Here is a 19,826-nt window from a genome sequence, read left to right as displayed (position 1 = left end):
ATGTTGAACTCTTTCTTTAACCATTATTCACATTTTTAAGGAAACTTTGTAGATGTAAACATTTTCATAACATGAACAAGCTGAAATGTCTTGAGAAAATTAAGTGCAGTTTTAACAATATTATGCTTCAGTTTATCATTTACACATATGTATTACAACTTACAGATCACAGTGGATCTACAAATATACAAAACATTTAGTAACAGGCTGAATATTGGTAAAATTACGCTTATTTTTCTGAAGACATTTCAGGTTGTTCATATTTGTGCAGGTTATTCACAGTTTTTGTGAAAGGATAGTTTGTAAATGTAAATGCATATTTTTGTGTCATTTTACTTTAACACTAAAATAAACAGGGAAATTTGAAGTTGTCATTGTTTATACTGTATGTTATTATGATAAGTATTTTACTGGTCTGATCCACTTGTATTTATGACCCCTGAACTAAAATAATTGTAACATTCTTGATTGTTATTATTTTCAGTGTAATTTTGTACGTCATAAATTCATCCCATGGGCTGAATTGGACCCTTTAGTGGCCATCTGTGGTAAAATTCCACTTGTTTTACTAAAGACATTTCAGGTTGTTCATATTTGTTCAGATTATTCCCATTTTTTGTTAAAGGATGGTTTGTAAATGTAAATATCCTTGTGTAATTTTACGTTTTTACACTAAAGCGAGTGGAGTTGTGGAGTTGTTATTATTTATAGGTTATTATGATGGTATGTTACTGGTCTGTATGTGGAACCTGAACTGAAATTATTTTGACATCACTGATTGTTAACATCACAGTGTAATATTTGCATTTCGCACATTCATCCCACCAGCCGGATTGGACACTTTGGCAGACCGTTTTGGACGATTTAGATAATGACGGAAGGAGGAGGGTGAAGGAAGTCACTGCTTGACAAATCCATTTTTTTTAAATTTTTCATAAATAATTAAAACGTTAAGCTATTAGACTCAGTGTGCATAATTTGTATGTATAAGTCAGCGCTTTTTATGGAATTACGAATTAAAAACTTGTCTATCACATATAAGGGCCTTAGTTTACAGAGTCTTTAACATTGCAACCTGATTTCTTAAATATTTTCAAAAGAAAAGAAAAGGTCATTTGTGAGTGGAAGAAAGCCATAAAAAATACACATTTTAGAAAATAGTTGTGGACGAGGCCTTACAGCAGAGATGCAAGCAAACAGATAATTTAGTCTCTGAGAAAAGTGAAGAATTCTTCTTGAGCCGCATTATGTAATAAATTCCCATTATGTAATAAAAGTTCAAAATGTAATAAGAATGTCACGTCATCTTGTAATAAAGCCACATTATGTAAGAAGCTGACACATTTTGTAATAACTACGTCAACGCATTATATAGTAAATTTTTTCACATTATGTAGTAAGTTATTACAATTTGAGAAATTCATTACAAAATGCACTTGACACATTTTTATTTAAAAAATGTAATAACATGGTTCATTATGTATAATACATTTCTCAAATTGTAATAACTTACTACGTAATGCGAAAAAATTTACTACATAATGCATTGAGGTAGTTTATTACAAAATACGTCAGTTTATTACATAATGCGGCTTTACTACAAGATGACGTGACATTCTTATTACATTTTGAACTTTGATTACATAATGGGAATTTATTACATAATGTGGCTCAACAATTCTACAAGTTTTCAATGGACCATGTGGAGAAAGTAGAGGAGAAATAGTGCCCCAGATAATTTTTTTCATGCCTGTAACACATTCAGTATAATCTACACAAGTGTAATGCATTAACTTTTTTTCTTCCACAGTTTTGTTTTGTTTTTTTTTATTTTTTTACAGCAATAGTGCCGAAAAAATGTCTAAACAATAGGAATTGTTTTTATACACATTCATTTAATACAATTGTGTGACTCTTATCTGTTTTATCTTTTGGTTATGGATTATATTATATTATATTAGATTAGATTAGATTAGATTAGATTAGATTAGATTAGACTTTATTGATCCCACAACGGGGAAATTCAATGGTCAAGGCAGCAACAGAATAAAGTGCAAGAAAGAAAGTGTACATGCATAAATAAAGAGCAAAAAACAAGATAATGCAAAAACAAACACTATAAAAATAATAATAGTAATAAAAAAAACTATACAAGCTATAAACATATTTACAACATAGAGGAATGAATAGATATTATCATCATCATATATCATAGATGCTTTTATCTTATTACTGTGTATGTGTTTTTACCAGTTTTAGTAAATCTTGTATTAATTCTTATTTTACTAGTTTTATCATATCTTATATTTGTAACTTTGTACAGTGCTCTGGGTTGTTTTAAATATACTATATAAATAAAGTTGACCTTGACTTACACATTGAATACACAGTGTACGGTGCTGTGTGTGATATGTATTACGGGTATGATGTCAAATGTTAGTGTCAACAGAGCTTTTCTGTGTCTAGATTTACCACATGCCTCTGTACCTCACACATGGAAAAGGTGTCTCTTCTATTTTCTAAATGATGCAGCATCTGAACTGCTCTAATCCGTTAACATGTGCAACCAAGTGAAAACTGACAGGGAACATGACCGCTATGTACAGAAGAGGTAGCCACTGTGTTCTAGGCCACGGGTGTCCAACATATGGCCCGTGGGCCAAAAGTGGTTCGCCAAAGGGTCCAATCTGGCCTGTGGGGTTAATGTGTGAAATGCAAAAATTACACTGAAATAAAAAACAATCATGTATGTCAAAATCATTATAGTTCAGATTCAATATACAGAAGAGGATCAGACCAGTAAAATACTATCATCATAACCTATAAAGAATGACAGCTTCAAATTTTCTATTTATTTTGGTGTTAAAAAGTAAAATTACAAACTATCGTTCCACAAAAAATGTGAATAACCTGAACAACTATGAACAAACTGAAATGTCTTAACTCTTTCGGTGCCAGACAGTTAAGGGGCTAATAAGCCTTAAAAGTGCCACAGAATTTGGCCGTTTTTCAGTATTTCGCGTCGTTTTTATAATCGAAGTCTGAATCATCATCAGAACTCATTTTCTAGTAGATGGGACTGTTTTGACAGATCGCTGTGTTTACGATATTACTACAAAATGGCCATCTAATTTGCATATGATTTCATTCATAAATTCATTCATAAAATTTCCCAAGCAGAAAACGAAACGCGAGCTCTTCCTTGGTCAAAAACCGCTCGGTAACATCCGACCGATTGCTACTTAGATTCAAAACGCACCGGACGCAGCCGATTCATTATTGATCGTAATTTGCATAATTTATTCGGTCGCGTGACCTCAAATTCCCGTCTGGTCTCAAAAGGGGGACATAGAAAGAACGTCATCGAAATGTGAGAAAGAAATGGGGGTGGATGGTTTGTTTGTACACAAATATGCCGTGTTCTCCAAAGCCGATCTGATCGGCCCGTGGCACTTTAAAGGTTGTATTCGTAAAGCCGATTTAATCGGCCCATAGCACTGAAAGAGTTAAGAGAACTAAACACAATTTTAACAGTCTTCTGCCTGTTCCTAAATGTTTTGTGTATTTGTAGATCCACTGTAGATTACACTGTAAGTTGTACGGCACATGTGTAAATAATAAACTGAGGCAGAATATTGTTAAAATTGCACTTTCTTAAGACATTCATATTCATGTACATATTTGTTCAGGTTAATCACTTTTTTTGTCTAAGGATAGTTTGTAGATGCAAACATTTTCATTCTGTAATTTAGATTTTTTTTCACTCTAAAATACAGTTGTGAAACAACCGGCCCCCCAAATGGTGCATTATGGCCCAGGGGATGAATTTGTGAAACGCAAAAAGATCTTAACCAAGAATTTTAAAATTATTTTAGTTCAGGGGCCACATACAGATCAATGTGATGTTCGTCTGGTTTGCTATTGTACACTTAGACTATTTATTTATTTATTTATTTATTTATTTATTTATTTATTTCTCTTTTTTTCTCTCCTCTTCTTTCTTTTATATCTTACTCTTATTCTAGGAAATGTTATTGTACTTTCAGAATGTAAGCCTCTCTTTGTATTTGGCTGTAAGTGTTCAGTCTGTGCAAACTTTCCTATATCTGTCGTGTCTAACGGTTTTCTTCCAGTGTATTAGTTCTTCGTCGTCTGTGTGATGTTTTATTATTTTAGACATTTGTCCAGGACAACAGACAGAAATTAGATTTTCTGCTAAATCTGGTGCGTGCATCTTGTTCTTTGCAACTAATGCCAATACACACTGTCCTGTAACTAAATAAATAAATACATGAATAAAATGTGATCTCTTAATGCAAAAAAAAGTTACATGTAAATGTTTACATTTAAAAACTATCTTATCACAAAAAATGTGATTAACCTGAACAAATGTGAACAAATGAAATGTCTTAAGAGAAGTCAGTGTAATTTGACCAATATTCTGCCTGTTACTAAATGTTTCGTGCCTTTGTAGATCCACTGTGATCTAAAATCTGTAATGTATATCGACGGCCAAAAAACAAAACCACCTATCTGCAAATTTTTAGATTTTGAGTTTTCACATTAAATGGTGAGAACAAGGATGACATTGTTAACACATAATATAGAATGAGAGTCTGAGAACAGTAGAATATGCTTGGATATCTTTAACAAAGACCATACTGTAATATAATAAAACTAAATGTTTTTGGGGGGGTTTTTGTGTTTCCTGAAAAAAGTGATTTTTTTCAGATAGGAGGTTTTGTATTCTGGCCATCGATATGTATAAATGATAAACAAAGGCATAATATGGTTAAAACTGCTGTTATTTTTTGTACGACATATCAGGATGTTCATGTTTTAAGAAACTTTGTAGATGTAAACAATTTCATAATGTAATTGTACTTTTTTCCCTGTTATTATTTTATTAGTTTGGCCCATTTCAGATCATATTGGACGGTATGTGGGCCCTAAACTAAAATGAGTTTGACAGCCCTGATCTAAAACCTAGAGAAAAGTTCAGAGTTGTCATTATTTATAGGTTAATGTGTTATTATTTTACTGGTCTGACCTGACATTCCTGTTATAGGCCTTTTACTCGCTGAGGAACTTTTAATTTCAGGCAACAACACATAACATGACCGAATGAAAATGACGAGTACGGAATTTCTAATAAAATCTCATTTCCATTTTTGATTATGAAACGGTTAAACTGACTTCTACAGTATCGGTCAGATTGTTAGTATCTAATATACTGGGCTTCTGCATATTTGGTGTTTCTCATCACTTGATGGATGTTTCATTTTCAAGCAACATCACAAATGAGAGGGCGATGAATTCAGACTCTGACGCTACAATATTTGAAGTCAGAGTATTTGAGGAGTACTATATTAATAATCCATATATAATCATAATAATAATAATTTGACATGAACCTACAGATGTTCTGCACTTATGTGGTTAATTGTGATCAACTGGCTGGGCACCCCTGTTTGTAAAACTGATTCTTTAACAATGTTGAATAATAATGTTTAAGAAATATACTGTGTTCTGTCTATCTTACATAAATTACAGGCAATGGCTCATGGAGGCGAGGGGACAAATATGACAACGAAGCCAGGCAGGCCTATACTTCTTTGAACACTGTGACGCTGCTAAGGACCACAAAACCCGAATTCGAAAACTTCACCTTGGAAATGAAAAAGTCCGTTGAAAAAGCACGGTTTCCTGACTGCAAAGACTGTGAAAGCGTATGTATGTCTGACACATATTTGCATCAAAATGAGCTATTTACTTATTTAACCCTTTCATGCATACTGGTCACTACAGTGGACAGCTATTCTACAGCTTTTCTCTTATATATTCATGGATTTTTTTTTTTTTTTTTTTTTTTTTTTTGCACATATCTTTATTAAAGTTTTAAGACACTACATATCTTTTCTGACATGAATTGGTAACATTATGTAGATCTCTACTGAGCATAAACCCCGAGAATCACAAGCCCTCCCCATAGTTTTCACACAATTTATCAGTAAATACATGTTTCTGTGCGTCAAAAATTAAACATGTGGTGTCCAGCTGAGTGGACATTTTTGCAACTTCATGAAAAATAGGTTCATAAGATTTTTTTTTTTTTTCATTATTATTTTTTTTAATGTATTTTATTTATTTATTTATTTTTCAGAAGAAAATTTTCAATCGCATTGCTGTTTTCATGCCTAAAGAGGAATAAAAACACTCAGGAAAAAAATTTGATTAAGGTTCTCATAATTCGTGCATGAAAGGGTTAATCTTTGAACTCCATCATAAATGCACTGCGTCAGGAAACTGTTAATTTGTCGTTTTCAACCATGAATCCATTATACAGTCAAAGCACAGCAATAGGAATTAAAAAAAATACAAATAAGGTATGAATTAGTCACTGAGATGCACACTGTCTCATAAAAGTAAAAAAAAAAATAAAAATACATTAATGCTTGTAACTGCATTAATTAAATAATAATCAATAATGTGATAATATTAATAATATTTATAGGTAACATTTCAGGATAATCCAAGCTCCTTACATGAAATGAAAACAGATTAGAAAAGAACAATTAAATATATAAAATGCACTAAATATATAAAACACACAAGGTAAAACTCAGTTATATCAGTCATCTTGATGTAGACAAAGTTAAGTTTAGCATAAGCATTAGCATAATCATTAACATAAGTATTAGCGTGCATTAGTTTCCTCCTCTTCCTTTTTTTTTCTTTTACCAAAATTACAATTTCAGGCAAAATATAACATAAGATTTTTTCATAGTTTATGTCATCCATAAACTACCTGTGTATTGAAAAATAGAATAAGAGTCATGATTCATGTTGAAAAAACACATTTACATTTTCAGTTCTCAAAGCAAAATATAGCATAAATAATTCACCCTCATCACAGAATAGAACTGACTGTTCTCCTTTGCAATTTATCATATACGTATATTTTATTACATTATAGAATCGTCCCAACGGACACTTTTTCACAGCAGATTAGAGTTATTCTTTATCGTCCTTCAGCCTTTTAGCCGTTCCACCGCTGCAGATGCCAGTTGAAGTAAAATGTTTTTGAACGATAAGATAAGATAAGATAAGATAGTTAACACCAGCAATATACAAGTGAGTGCAGAGAAAAACCACAAATGAGTGAAAAATGTAATATAGGGAGAAAAATAAGAAATTTGGTATTTATATAAATAAAGAATTATAATTAATTATAAATATTATTTACATTGTAGTTGCACATGGTGTGAAGGGGGGTTTACTCATAACTGTTGTATAGTCAGTGGAATTGAATATATTGTGTATAGTGTATGTCTATATAATATTGTAAGTGGAATTTCATGACTTAATTGTTCTGAGGCACATCAACATAGAATAGAATAGAATAGAATAGAATAGAATAGAATAGAATAGAATAGAATAGAATAGAATAGAATAGAATAGAACAGAATGCCTTTATTGTCATTATACATATGTACAACGAACACTGGTGATAATACACATAAAAATCAACCAAAATATCGATCAGTTAAAACATGTTATAGGCTACTTCCTCTTTCAGAATCTTTTCGATTCTTCTCACCCTGATGAGGAACAATATTTAATGTAACTCTGCTGTGACAAAGGTCTGTTACACCTCATATTGTTATAATAACACACCCACAAATACGCTACTATTACAGCTAAATATTCCATTTTGTGGTGGATTTCTTAAATATGTATGAAATCACTCAATATTTTTGTACAGCTGTCTACTCTGATCATTTGAATAAATGAGGGTAGGTTATTGTAAAAACTTGATGCACTCTAATAAGGATATTAATTAAACTAATCGACTAAAACATAAAACCTACTACGCCACTAATTAAAAATCCTACTAATGTCTTCAGGACAAAGCCAACATAAACTGATGATGTTTGGACCTCCACTGTGTCCAACAAGATATTATGTGAACACTGTTATAGAAGTTGTGACTATTGTGTATCCTGCAGTACATGTTTAGAGGACTTTATGTATTATCATCCCCTTTGTGACTATTTTTTTTATTTTTTAGATCAACATGTTTGTTGAGGGATTCCATGATGCCATACTGCTGTATGCTATTGCTTTGCATGAAGCTATGAAAAACGGATTCACCAAGAAGAACGGATCAGAGATCACTTTACGCATGTGGAACAGAACTTTTGAAGGTACAACATGGAGTTTACTCTAAAATTGAAAATAACACTTAAACCAGCTCGTTGTTCACTGCTCACTGGTACTCTGATGTTTATAGGAATTGCAGGCCAGGTATCGATGGATGTCAATGGTGACAGAAATGGAGACTTCTCTTTGATGTCCATGACCAACGCTGAGGAAGGAACCTATGAGGTAAAAGGAAACAAAACACTGTTACATATCATAGGTGATGGTGATGTCAGTGTTTGAAGAAGGAAATACTGCTGTATTATTGATGCCAAACAGGAAGAAAACTCCAAGGCACTCTCTTTAAACATTAAAAAGCTTTTATTCTCAAGGCATGGTCATACATTTACAGGGTGGGGAAGCAAAATTTACAATGAACATTTAGTTGTTTTTTCTCAGCAGGCACTACGTCAATTGTTTTGAAACCAAACATATACTGATGTCATAATCATACCTAACACTATTATCCATACCTTTTCAGAAACTTTTGCCCATATGAGTAATCAGGAAAGCAAACGTCAAAGAGTGTGTGATTTGCTGAATGCACTCGTCACACCAAAGGAGATTTCAAAAATAGTTGGAGTGTCCATAAAGACTGTTTATAATGGAAAGAAGAGAATGACTATGAGCAAAACTATTATGAGAAAGTCTGGAAGATACTATTAAAGAAGAATGGGAGAAGTTGTCACCCCAATATTTGAGGAACACTTGCGCAAGTTTCAGGAAGCGTGTGAAGGCAGTTATTGAGAAAGAAGGAGGACACATAGAATAAAAACATTTTCTATTATGTCAATTTTCTTGTGGCAAATAAATTCTCATGACTTTCAATAAACTAATTGGTCATACACTGTCTTTCAATCCCTGCCTCAAAATATTGTAAATTTTGCTTCCCCACCCTGTACCTTAAAAAACACTTCAACAAAATGCTGGTATTGAGCTGGCAGCTGCCTCATACTTTATCACGGCAACAATGGATTAATTATTTTCTAGATATAGTTATGATGGAGAGGTCAGTGGCCCGGATCCATGCAACCAGTCGAAAACCCTTAGTATGTGGGATGCAGTTTTCATTATGGCTGAAGAAAGAGTGCAACATAATTGTCTATGACCATCCTGATCACCTATCTGTTTATATCTGTAAATTATATTCTCTTTCACCTATGTGTATTTGTCTTTATTAGTGATTTTTGAATATTGAGATCCAGGTTGGGTTAGTATGGGGGTCACCATTGGCTCTGGGGCGGGGGGGAATATACTTTGTGTGTCACAAAATCTTGTATCATAAAATGTGAATTTCTTTCTTTTATTTATTTATTTTTTTTACCTTCTCCAAGGAGGTGATGTTTTTGCTGGTGTTGGTTTGTTTGTCTGTTTGTCTGTCTGTCCGTGTGCAAGATAACTCAAAAAGTTATGGACGGATTTGGATGAAAATTTCAGGAAATGTTGATACTGGCACAAGGAACAAATGGGGGGGCACTGATCTGCCCTGCAGAGGTCTGCGCTCTCAGAGTGCTTTTCTAGTTTTGTATTGTACTTTGGTGATGTACAATGAAAATAAATTTTAAAAAATGAGCAAAAAAAAACAAAAAAACACTTCAACTCGTTTCGGCTTCAAGCCTTCATCAGGAATTTTGTTTTTGTTTTTGCTTTTGTTTGAATTCCTGATCAAGGCTGGAAGCCGAAACGCGTTGAAGTGTTTTTTCAGGTCTATATATGACCATGCCATGAGAATAAAGGTATTTTAATGATTAAAGAGAGTGCCTTAGAGTATTCTTCCTGTTTGCCATCTACTTTATGAATCCCTTTTTCCAAAGAGCACCTTGAACAAACTCTTTGTGGGTCCTAGAAGCATTCCTTCCCATGGTTTTCTGAACAGCTGCATAGTTTTCTGCTGTTCTGTTTTCTATGATATATTATAACCTGAGATCTTTTTCAGTTACTTAGGCTACGTTCAGACAGCAGGTCTTAATGCACATTCAGATTTTTTGGTGAAATCTGATTTTTTTTGTGTGTGCTCGACGCTCGTTCATATTACACATTAAATGCGACTTCTATCAGTTTTGAGTATGAACTGAATGGGACCCTGAAGTGACCCGCATGTGCAAAAGAGGTCCTGACATAGCCTAATACATGACCACGCAGGCACGCACTGTGTTTACGGTTAATATGGAGGGACGCAGAATTGTGACATTTGTCACATTGTCATAATGTAAAGGTCGGATAAATGCGACCTGGCCGTTCAGACTGAAGTCACATTGCAAAATATCAGATACGTATCAGATTTAGGATCACATATAAAAGTTGCCTGGGTCGGATTTGAAAAAACTGGATTTGTACATTTCAAACTGTCTTTAACAGGTCAGATACAGGCCACATATGGGCAAAAAAATCGGATTTGGGCCACATTTGCCTACAGTCCGAACATAGCCTTAGTACTGACCTGTTCTGTTTTTTTGGACTGCATATATATATTAGTTATGTAAAATTGGGGTAGGACAATATAACCTCAGATTCTTCCTTCTCCATTTCGTAGATAAAGGGTTGTTGAGGAGCCACAGTGAGATAGTTGTACACTGTGCTTTTTTTTTGCCTTCAATATTCTGGAGTGTTTCATTCACCTTTGTATTTTGTTCCTACTTATGTTTAAAATAAACTTCATCGTCATCATCATAACATTGTACTGTGATGCCTAAGACTGTACATGTGCTGTCATTTTAACAGGTTTTGCTCTACTCGTTTTCAGGTAGTGGCCAACTACTTCGGTGCAAATGGAACTTTTCAGTTGCTCCCAGGATTCAACATCGACCATTTCACTCTCAAAGTCAGACAACCACCAATAACGGAGATACAAGACAAATCATGTAAATGAAAAGGCCTGTTCTGTTTTCAAATCTGAAATGTCTCTATAATCCTGTTACCGTTAATTACTGTTAATATCTGTACTAATGACGTCTCTCTCTCACAGGTGGACTAGGAGTATCAGCTCTGACAGGAGTCATAGTGGGAGCTGTTCTGGGAACTGCAATGCTTATAGCATTCTACTTCTTTAGGTAACAGTTCATTTATCGGCACCACTTTTCAATTAGGATACATTTATATTTGAATTCATAAGGCATGAGTACAGGGTGAGTCAGAAAAAACGCTCTTTTCATTTAAAGAAATTGTACAACTGAAATGGAAATGCTTATTTTTCTTTTGATCATACAGTCATATTGATGTGGTTATTGAGCATGTCTGGTGATTGAATCACTGATTTATGGCATAGCATAACAGAGGGAATGTCCATTGTTTATTGTGCACTGAAATATCTGCCAACACAGTTTATGCCATCGTGAATGAAATTGAAATTGTCAACCATTACAGCATGTTTACTCGCCATCAAAATGTTTTGTCTCAACGAAGTCGTCCGGCACGACCTTCAACCTGGCTACCATTCAGATTGATGCAAATCTGTGCTCGTTGTCGCATCTCTAACACAGCTCTTCTCGCCATTCGTGTTCGTCGTAGGGCTTGGATTTCAGCCGTGATGCGATTTCGGAGTTCCTGAAGAGTTTGTGGAACAGTCTGATACACACGGTTTTTAAGATGCCCCCACAAGAAAAAATCAAGGGGGGTCAAGTCCGGGGATCTAGGTGGCCACTCTCTCTCCTGACCCAAACAGACAACTCGATGAGGAAATAATATCTGCAATCGCTGTGGTCTTGCCATGATGAAAACTACCTGGGCACTGTCATGTAGGCCTATGTCCTGAGTGTGAAAGCAAAGCCCCGACTCCTGTAATTGTTGTCAATTTCAAGTTTGTTCACTGTGGCATATATTGTGTTGGCAGGTATTTCAGTGCCCAATAAACAATGGACCTTCTCTCTCTTATGCAATGCAATAAATCTATGACTACATCACCAGACATGCTCAATAACCACATCAATATGACTGTATGGTCAAAAGAAAAATCAGTGTTTCCGTTTTAGCAGTACAATTTCTTTAAATGGAAAGAGCGTTTTTTCTGACTCACCCTGTATAACTTATAAAAAAAGTCCAACAGTTGGCATAAATAGTTTCAGATACCTATTGAACAGTGTTTCCCAACCTTTTTGAGCCACGGCACATATTTTACATTAGAAAAATCACAAGGCACACCACCAAAAAAAAATGTCACATAAGGTATACGTATTGAAATATAATGCAAATCTGGTCTCAATTTACTCAGTGTGAAACCTGGGCCTGTTTAGTTGAACACAAAGCTGATATTCTGGCAGGAATTGAAGACAGACTGAGAGGGGTGTGTCAGCAACCCCTCAGACAGACCCCCGGATTGAGGTTCGTTGTATAATAGCATGGGGGGCATATCTCCCCTGCCCCACCCCATTGCCTGGGGTTCGCGGGTAACTCGCTAATCCACACATCACTGGTGAGGGGGGCTTTATCAACAGAATGCACCACATCGGGGCCGGTTCACTTTTATTTTTTATTTTGCAAAGGTGAACTGTTGTTGTAGAGATGATCATTGGTGCGTGCAGTCGTATGTTTCTATATCACGCTGCTTGCTTACAGTACCAATTAGGGGAAAGTGGGTAACTTTCCGTGGCACACTGCTTGAGAAACACTGCTATTGAACAAGGTTGAGCCAGTCAGATCTTACACTGGTTAGTTTACTTTTTCTTGTCTCTGTATCAGTCAGCATGTTCAACTATTTACTAATGAGTTTCTAACACTTATAACCTTCAAGCCTCTGAGCCTTTTTTTTGGAGCAAAATCTTCTTTTCCTTCGGGCTGTTCCCTTCAGGGGTCACCACAGCCATTCATCTTCCTCCATTTAACCCCATCATCTGCATCCTCTTCTCTCACACCTACTACCTTCATGTCCTCTTTCACTACATCCATAAATCCAGTCCAGGGTCTTCCTCTAGACCTTCTGCTTGGTAGTTCTAACCCAGGGGTGAGCAATCCTGGTCCTCGAGGGCCGGTATCCTGCATGTTTAGGATGTTTCCCTCTTCCAACACACCTGGTTCACATGATCAGCCTATCATCAAGCTCTGCAGAAGCCTGATAATGACCTTCAGGTGCGCTGGAAGAGGGAAACCTCTAAAACATGCAGGATACCGGCCCTCGAGGACCAGGATTGCTCACCCCTGTTCTAACCTCTTCGTCCTTCTACCAGTATATTCCCTGTCCCTCCTCTGTACATGTCCAAACCATCTCAGTCTGGCCTCTAGGACTTTTTCTCCAAAACACCTAACATGTGCTGTTCCTCTGATGTACTCATTCCTGATCCGATCCATCATGGTCACTCCCAAAGAGAACCTCAGCATCATAGGCTAGCTGAGTATTTTAGAAAATGGATACTTCTCCCTCTCCGTTTTCTAAAAAACATTGTGCAGATGTGACCATTTTCAGAAAAATCTGCGTTTACACGGCCCCTTATATCTACACCGCCAAGAGCATGCCAGGTTTGTACATGGTAGCTAGGGTGCCGATAAAGGGGGGGGTAAACGTAACAAATTCAAATTCATGGGGCCCAGCATTTGTGGGGGGGCCCATAGAACAGTGGTTAGAAGTTGTTGAAAATTTTGCATAAGATCTGCTGTATGAGAGGCGTAGAAGTCAGGAGTCAGACGTTGCATGTTAAGTTTCAGTTTTGCTTCATGCTAGTGTAAGTGACGTTATGTACCCCCCCCCCCCCCCCCCCATCCATCAGACTGAGAAGATACTGATTTTTTTTTTTTTCTAATTCAGTATCTTCTCAATCTGTCAGATATAGAATAGGAAAAAAAAAAAAAGAGATAACATACCTCATTTATGAAGGGTCCACAATGTTTATGCTTTCATGGGGCCCACATTTGGTAGCAGCACCCCTGGATGGCCATGTGGTGAGACGATCAAGTACCACTAACCAATCAGAATCTAGAAAAGAATCACAACAAAATGTTACTTCCACTAGGAACCTATGGAGATGTAGTCTTCCTGGTTCTGGATCCAAACAAGTCCGAGACATGTAACCAGTGCAAAGCAATGCAGGTTGATTAATCTGATGAAAAATTTTAACCGTTTGACAGCACTAGTGTTTTTCTAAAAACATTTCAAGTACCCCCTGGCCTTCTTCCATGTACCCCCATTAGAGAAAGACTGACCTATGTGATCTATGTGCTCATGTAGCTGTAACCAGACAGGAAATGTAACACACAATTAACCACTTTTCCTCTTGCTCTTAGTGATTTTCATGAAAAGTTTAACAGTTTTTAACAGTTTAACACAGTGTTTTTCAACCTTGGGGTCGGGAACCTTCATGGGGTCACCTGGAATTCAAATGGGGTCGCCTGAAATTTCTAGCAATTGATAAAAATACAAAAAAAAAAACTTACTAATAAAATATATGTTGAGTTGACAGAAACAATCATAATACATAAAAGAGATGACAAACTCTGAAGCTGAAACTGAAGCACTGTGGTACTGTTTATCTGTCAAATGTTTATTGTGGCCAGTATGTACTTATTGATTCAAAATTACTTAAGTGTTCGGTAATTCATTGCAGCCTTGTAAATCTAAGCTGGACTGACTGTACATATCCTGACCAAGGAAAATCTAATTCTCCCTTTGTGCAGTAATCTACACCTGGCTTTACTGCCTCCGTCCATAATAATATACACTCAACAAAAATATAAACGCACCACTTTTGTTTTTGCTCCCATTTGTCATGAGCTGAACTCAAAGATCTAAAACTTTTTCTGTGTGCACACAAGGTTTATTTCTCTCAAATATTGTTCACAAATCTGTCTAAATTTGTGTAAGTGAACACTTCTTCTTTTCTGAGATAATCCATCCACCTCACAGGTGTGGCATATCAAGATGCTGATTAGACAGCATGATTTTTGCACAGGTGTGCCTTAGGCTGGCCACAATAAAAGGCCACTCCAAAATGTGCAGTTTTATCACACAGCACAATACCACAGATGTCACAAGTTTTGAGGGAATATGCAATGGTCATGCTGACTTCAGGAATCTCCACCAGAGCTTTTGCCTGTGAATTGAATGTTCATTTCTCTACCATAAGCCATCTCCAAAGCTGTTTCAGAGAATTCATGAAGAAGACTGTGCGAGGAAAATGGTGGTCACACCAAATACTGACTGGTTTTCTGACCCCCCTGGACCACCCAATACAGTAAAAGTGCACATTTTAGAGTGGCCTTTTATTGTGGCCAGCCTAAGTCACACCTGTGCAATAATCCTGCTGTCTAATCAGCATCTTGATCTGCCACACCTGTGAGGTGGATGGATTATCTCAGCAAAGGACAAAGGAGAAGTGCTCACTAACACAGATTTAGACAAATTTATGAACAATATTTGAGAGAAATAGGCCTTTTGTGTACATAGAAAAAGTTTTAGATCTTTGAGTTCAGCTCATGAAAAATGGGAGCAAAAACAAAAGTGGTGCATTTATATTTTTGTTCAGTGTAAATTACATAGACTAAATGTTGTCTAAAATTAATGTTTATTATTATTTATCAACATCGTATAGCAAACTATTACAGGGTGGGGAAGCAAAATTTACAATATTTTGAGGCAGGGATTGAAAGACAGCGTATGACCAATTAGTTTATTGAAAGTCATGAGAATTTATTTGGCACAAGAAAATTGACATAATAGAAAATGTTTTTATTCTATGTGTCCTCCTTCTTTCTCAATAACTGCCTTCACACGCTTCCTGAAACTTGCGCAAGTGTTCCTCAAATATTGGGGTGACAACTTCTCCCATTCTTCTTTAATAGTATCTTCCAGACTTTCTCGTAATAGTTTTGCTCATAGTCATTCTCTTCTTTCCATTATAAACAGTCTTTATGGACACTCCAACTATTTTTGAAATTTCCTTTGGTGTGACGAGTGCATTCAGCAAATCACACACTCTTTGACGTTTGCTTTCCTGATTACTCATATGGGCAAAAGTTTCTGAAAAGGTATGGATAATAGTGTTAGGTATGATTATGACATCAATATATGTTTGGTTTCAAAACAATTGACGTAGTGCCTGCTGAGAAAAAACAACTAAATGTTCATTGTAAATTTTGCTTCCCCACCCTGTATATGATCAAAAAGAAATTAATTTTTGCAAAAAATTGTCTCTGTTTTTAATGTCTGGGGTCGCCAGAAATTTGTGATGTTAAAATGGGGTCACGAGCCAAAAAAGGTTGGAAACCACTGGTTTAACAGCAGTTGAAATAAATAATTGTTGCAGACCAGAGTGAAAACAGAGGATTTTTCCAATAATATGATTTATTGCTCTGCAGAAAAAACTATAGGATTACCATTGAGCGTCGCAGGCACAGTGAAGAATGTGACATTGGGAAGCACCGTCAGTTACGAGAGGACTCCATCAGGTCAAACTTCTCAGCGGCATAATCTCCAACAGTCCTTCACAGTGAATCGCACATCCAAATGTGACCAAAGACTTTGCAAAAGCTGTCAGTGGTGTCATGCTGTTTAAAAAAAAAAAAAAAAAAGACAAAAAAAAAAAAAGAAAAATGACATGCTTTTTGTTTGTAACCTTTTGATGTTTTGACTCATTGTAACTCAGGACAATTTTAAGTCACAAAGCACCACTTAACTGGATTTACTCAGTGCAAAGGTATATGATTGTATAGAACCCTTTGTCCATTGTATCCTGTAGGATTTTTACAATGTCTGCAGTCATATTTTTAATTAAAAAAAAACTGTAGTGTTTACCATGGCAGATGAGACGGATGCAGAACACACAGCCTATTTAACGCTTAATTGGCATGCACTCGGGGAGGGAGGTCTACTTTTGTTTTTCAGGTTTATAGACAAAATCAAGACCAGTTTTAGATTTTGACTTTTGAGGAGCTAACTGACTGATTAAAGCGGGATAAAGTTGTATATTGTTAGACTCTAAGCTACTGATATTTTAAGCTACTGATATAGTTAGGTTACTAGTTTACCATAATCCTGCTGAGCTCTAGTAGCCTCCATGCTAATAGTAGTCCTCATTAAAAACACTGGGTAACATCATTGCTTTTGGTTGAATAAAAATAAATGCAACACCTCCCTGCAGAAGAAATCGTGGCAGGATCTTAACGCCTACTTTACAGGGCGTTGCTTCGTTCATAGGTGAAAAACTTATTTAGTAATGCTAAATGTAGGAGATATTTTCTTTGTATATATGATGTTACAGTGTCAGAATTATTTGTGGTTAAAATCTTCAAATCTTAAGGTGAAAGTAATGCAATTAAGTATAACACACACATCATTCATATCTATAAACATGTATCTATTCAGTCCATACAAACATACAAACTACAACACTGGACCCACTTCAGAGCTGCCATATATATGAGTTTACAGAAATGTGAATCATGCAGATCAAGCTGTTATACATATACATATTATAGGCCTTAGTTCTGGTTTGTGAACTAATTTTCTTCCAAATGTAGCTCGTTCTAGTGAAACCGCCTCTTCCACAGGTTGTGATTGGAACTCCTCTCACAAAGGATGTATTTTTAACTGATTGCAGATATATAATGTACATTGTGCCATAATATGGTGTCAAATTATCTTGTCCAGTCCCACTTCTTCTACTTTCCGAAGTGTTTTTTTTTTTGTTTTGTTTTTATTGTGAAATCAGTCTACTTAGTCTTTTTGTGATACTTCCTATCTTTTTCTCCAAGTCAACAGATAATTTGATCACCACCATCTTCTATTCTTTCATCTTCTTTTCCAACAAATTAGCTCTGGTTTGTGAATTGATTTTCCTCAAAATTTAGCTCCTTCCAGTAAAACCGACTCTCCCACAGGTTGTGATTGGAACTCTTCTCACAGAGGACGTATCATTAACTGACAGCAGATACGTAATGTACATTTTGCCTTTTTCTACTTCCCAAAGTGTTAAAGGTTTTTTGTTGTTTTTTTTTTTTTTGTGAAACCAGTCTGTTTACTCTTTTTGTGCTACTTCCATGCTTTTTCTCCAAGTCGATAGATAATTTAATCTATTTTTTTGTTGTCAAATCCATCATCTCTAATCTCTTTCCAACCTGTAGAATATAAAACACTTATAGTGGTTCACACATAATACAGTGTAAAATTGTCTTCCAAAGTGTTAAGTGTTTTTTTTTTTGGGGGGGGGGGTTTCCTGCTCACTCTTTTGTTTTGTTTTTTTTTTGCTACTTTCTACCTTTTTCAATAGCCAAATCAGTAGATAATTTACACCACTCTTGTCCAGTCCCAATTTTTCCACTTTCCAAAGTGTTTTTGGGATTTTTTGTTTGGTGAAACCAGTCTGCTTACTCTTTTTGGCCTACTTCCTATAGTTTTCTCCAAGGTGATAGATAATTTAATTACCACCACTAACTTCTATTTTTTTTTTTTTTATCTTCTTTTCACCAAACTGATTTTCTTCAAAACTTTGCTCGTTCTAGTGAAATTGACTCTTCCACAGGTTGTGATTGGAACTCCTCTCACAAAGGATGTATTTTTAACTGATTGCAGATATATAATGTACATTGTGCCATAATATGATGTCAAATTATCTTGTCCAGTCCCACTTCTTCTACTTTCCGAAGTGTTTTTTTTTTTTGTTTTTTTGTTTTTATTGTGAAATCAGTCTACTTAGTCTTTTTGTGATACTTCCTATCTTTTTCTCCAACTCAACAAATAATTTGATCACCACCACCATCTTCTATTCTTTCATCTTCTTTTCCAACAAATTAGCTCTGGTTTGTGAATTGATTTTCCTCAAAATTTAGCTCCTTCCAGTAAAACCGACTCTCCCACAGGTTGTGATTGGAACTCCTCTCACAAAGGACGTATCATTAACTGACAGCAGATACGTAATGTACATTTTGCCTTTTTCTACTTCCCAAAGTGTTAAAGGTTTTTTGTTTTGTTTTGTTTTTGTGAAACCAGTCTGTTTACTCTTTTTGTGCTACTTCCATGCTTTCCCTCCAAATCGATAGATAATTTAATCTATTTTTTTTGTTGTCAAATCCACCATCTCATCTTTTTCCAACCTGTAGAATATAAAACACCTACAGTGGTTCACACATAATATGGTGTCAAATTATCTTGTCCAGTCCTACTTTTTCCACACTTTGTTGAGTGTTCTCTGTCTTTTGTTTTTCATTTTGTAAAACCAGTCGGCTTATTCTTTTTTTTTTTTTTTTTTTTTTTTTTTTGCTACTTTCTAGTTTTTTCAGTTGCCAAGTCAATAGATAATTTAATCACCACTACTAACTTCTATTTTTTTTAATCTTCTTTTTCACCAGACTGATTTTCTTCCAAACTTTGTTCGTTCTAGTGAAACCGACACTTCCACAGGTTGTGATTAGAACTCCTCTCACCCAAGGACGCATCTTTAACTGATGGCAGATACAAAATGAACATTGTGCCATAAATTGGTGACAAATTATCTTGTCCGGTCCCAATTTCTCCACTTTCCAAAGTGTTTTTTTTTTGTTTGTTTGTTTTGTGACACCAGTATGCTCACTCTTTTTTTTTTTTTTTTTTTTCTTTTTTTTTTTCTTGCTACTTTCTAGTTTTTTCAATAGCTAAGTCAATAGATAATTTAATCACCACTACTAACTTATATTTGTCTATCTTCTTTTCCAACAAATTAGCTCTG

General features: G+C 35.4%; 1 protein-coding gene across 1 annotated transcript in view; it reads left to right on the top strand.

Annotated features, from left to right (window-relative positions):
• The window catches only part of npr3 (natriuretic peptide receptor 3), a 57,584-nt gene extending 40,688 nt beyond the window's left edge, over positions 1–16,896 (top strand). Inside the window, exons 3-8 of the mRNA XM_030144499.1 lie at positions 5,554–5,729; positions 8,072–8,207; positions 8,294–8,388; positions 10,946–11,063; positions 11,168–11,252; positions 16,483–16,896. Coding sequence (XP_030000359.1) covers positions 5,554–5,729; positions 8,072–8,207; positions 8,294–8,388; positions 10,946–11,063; positions 11,168–11,252; positions 16,483–16,594 — 722 coding nt within the window. The 3' untranslated portion in view covers positions 16,595–16,896. The remainder of the gene's footprint in view (positions 1–5,553; positions 5,730–8,071; positions 8,208–8,293; positions 8,389–10,945; positions 11,064–11,167; positions 11,253–16,482) is intronic.
• The last annotated feature ends 2,930 nt before the right edge of the window (positions 16,897–19,826 follow it).

The sequence above is a fragment of the Sphaeramia orbicularis genome, chromosome 9 (assembly GCF_902148855.1).
Source record: "Sphaeramia orbicularis chromosome 9, fSphaOr1.1, whole genome shotgun sequence".
NCBI classification, from domain to species: domain Eukaryota; kingdom Metazoa; phylum Chordata; class Actinopteri; order Kurtiformes; family Apogonidae; genus Sphaeramia; species Sphaeramia orbicularis.
Note: the sequence above shows the minus strand (reverse complement) of the source record. Positions and strands in the feature narration are given on the sequence as shown.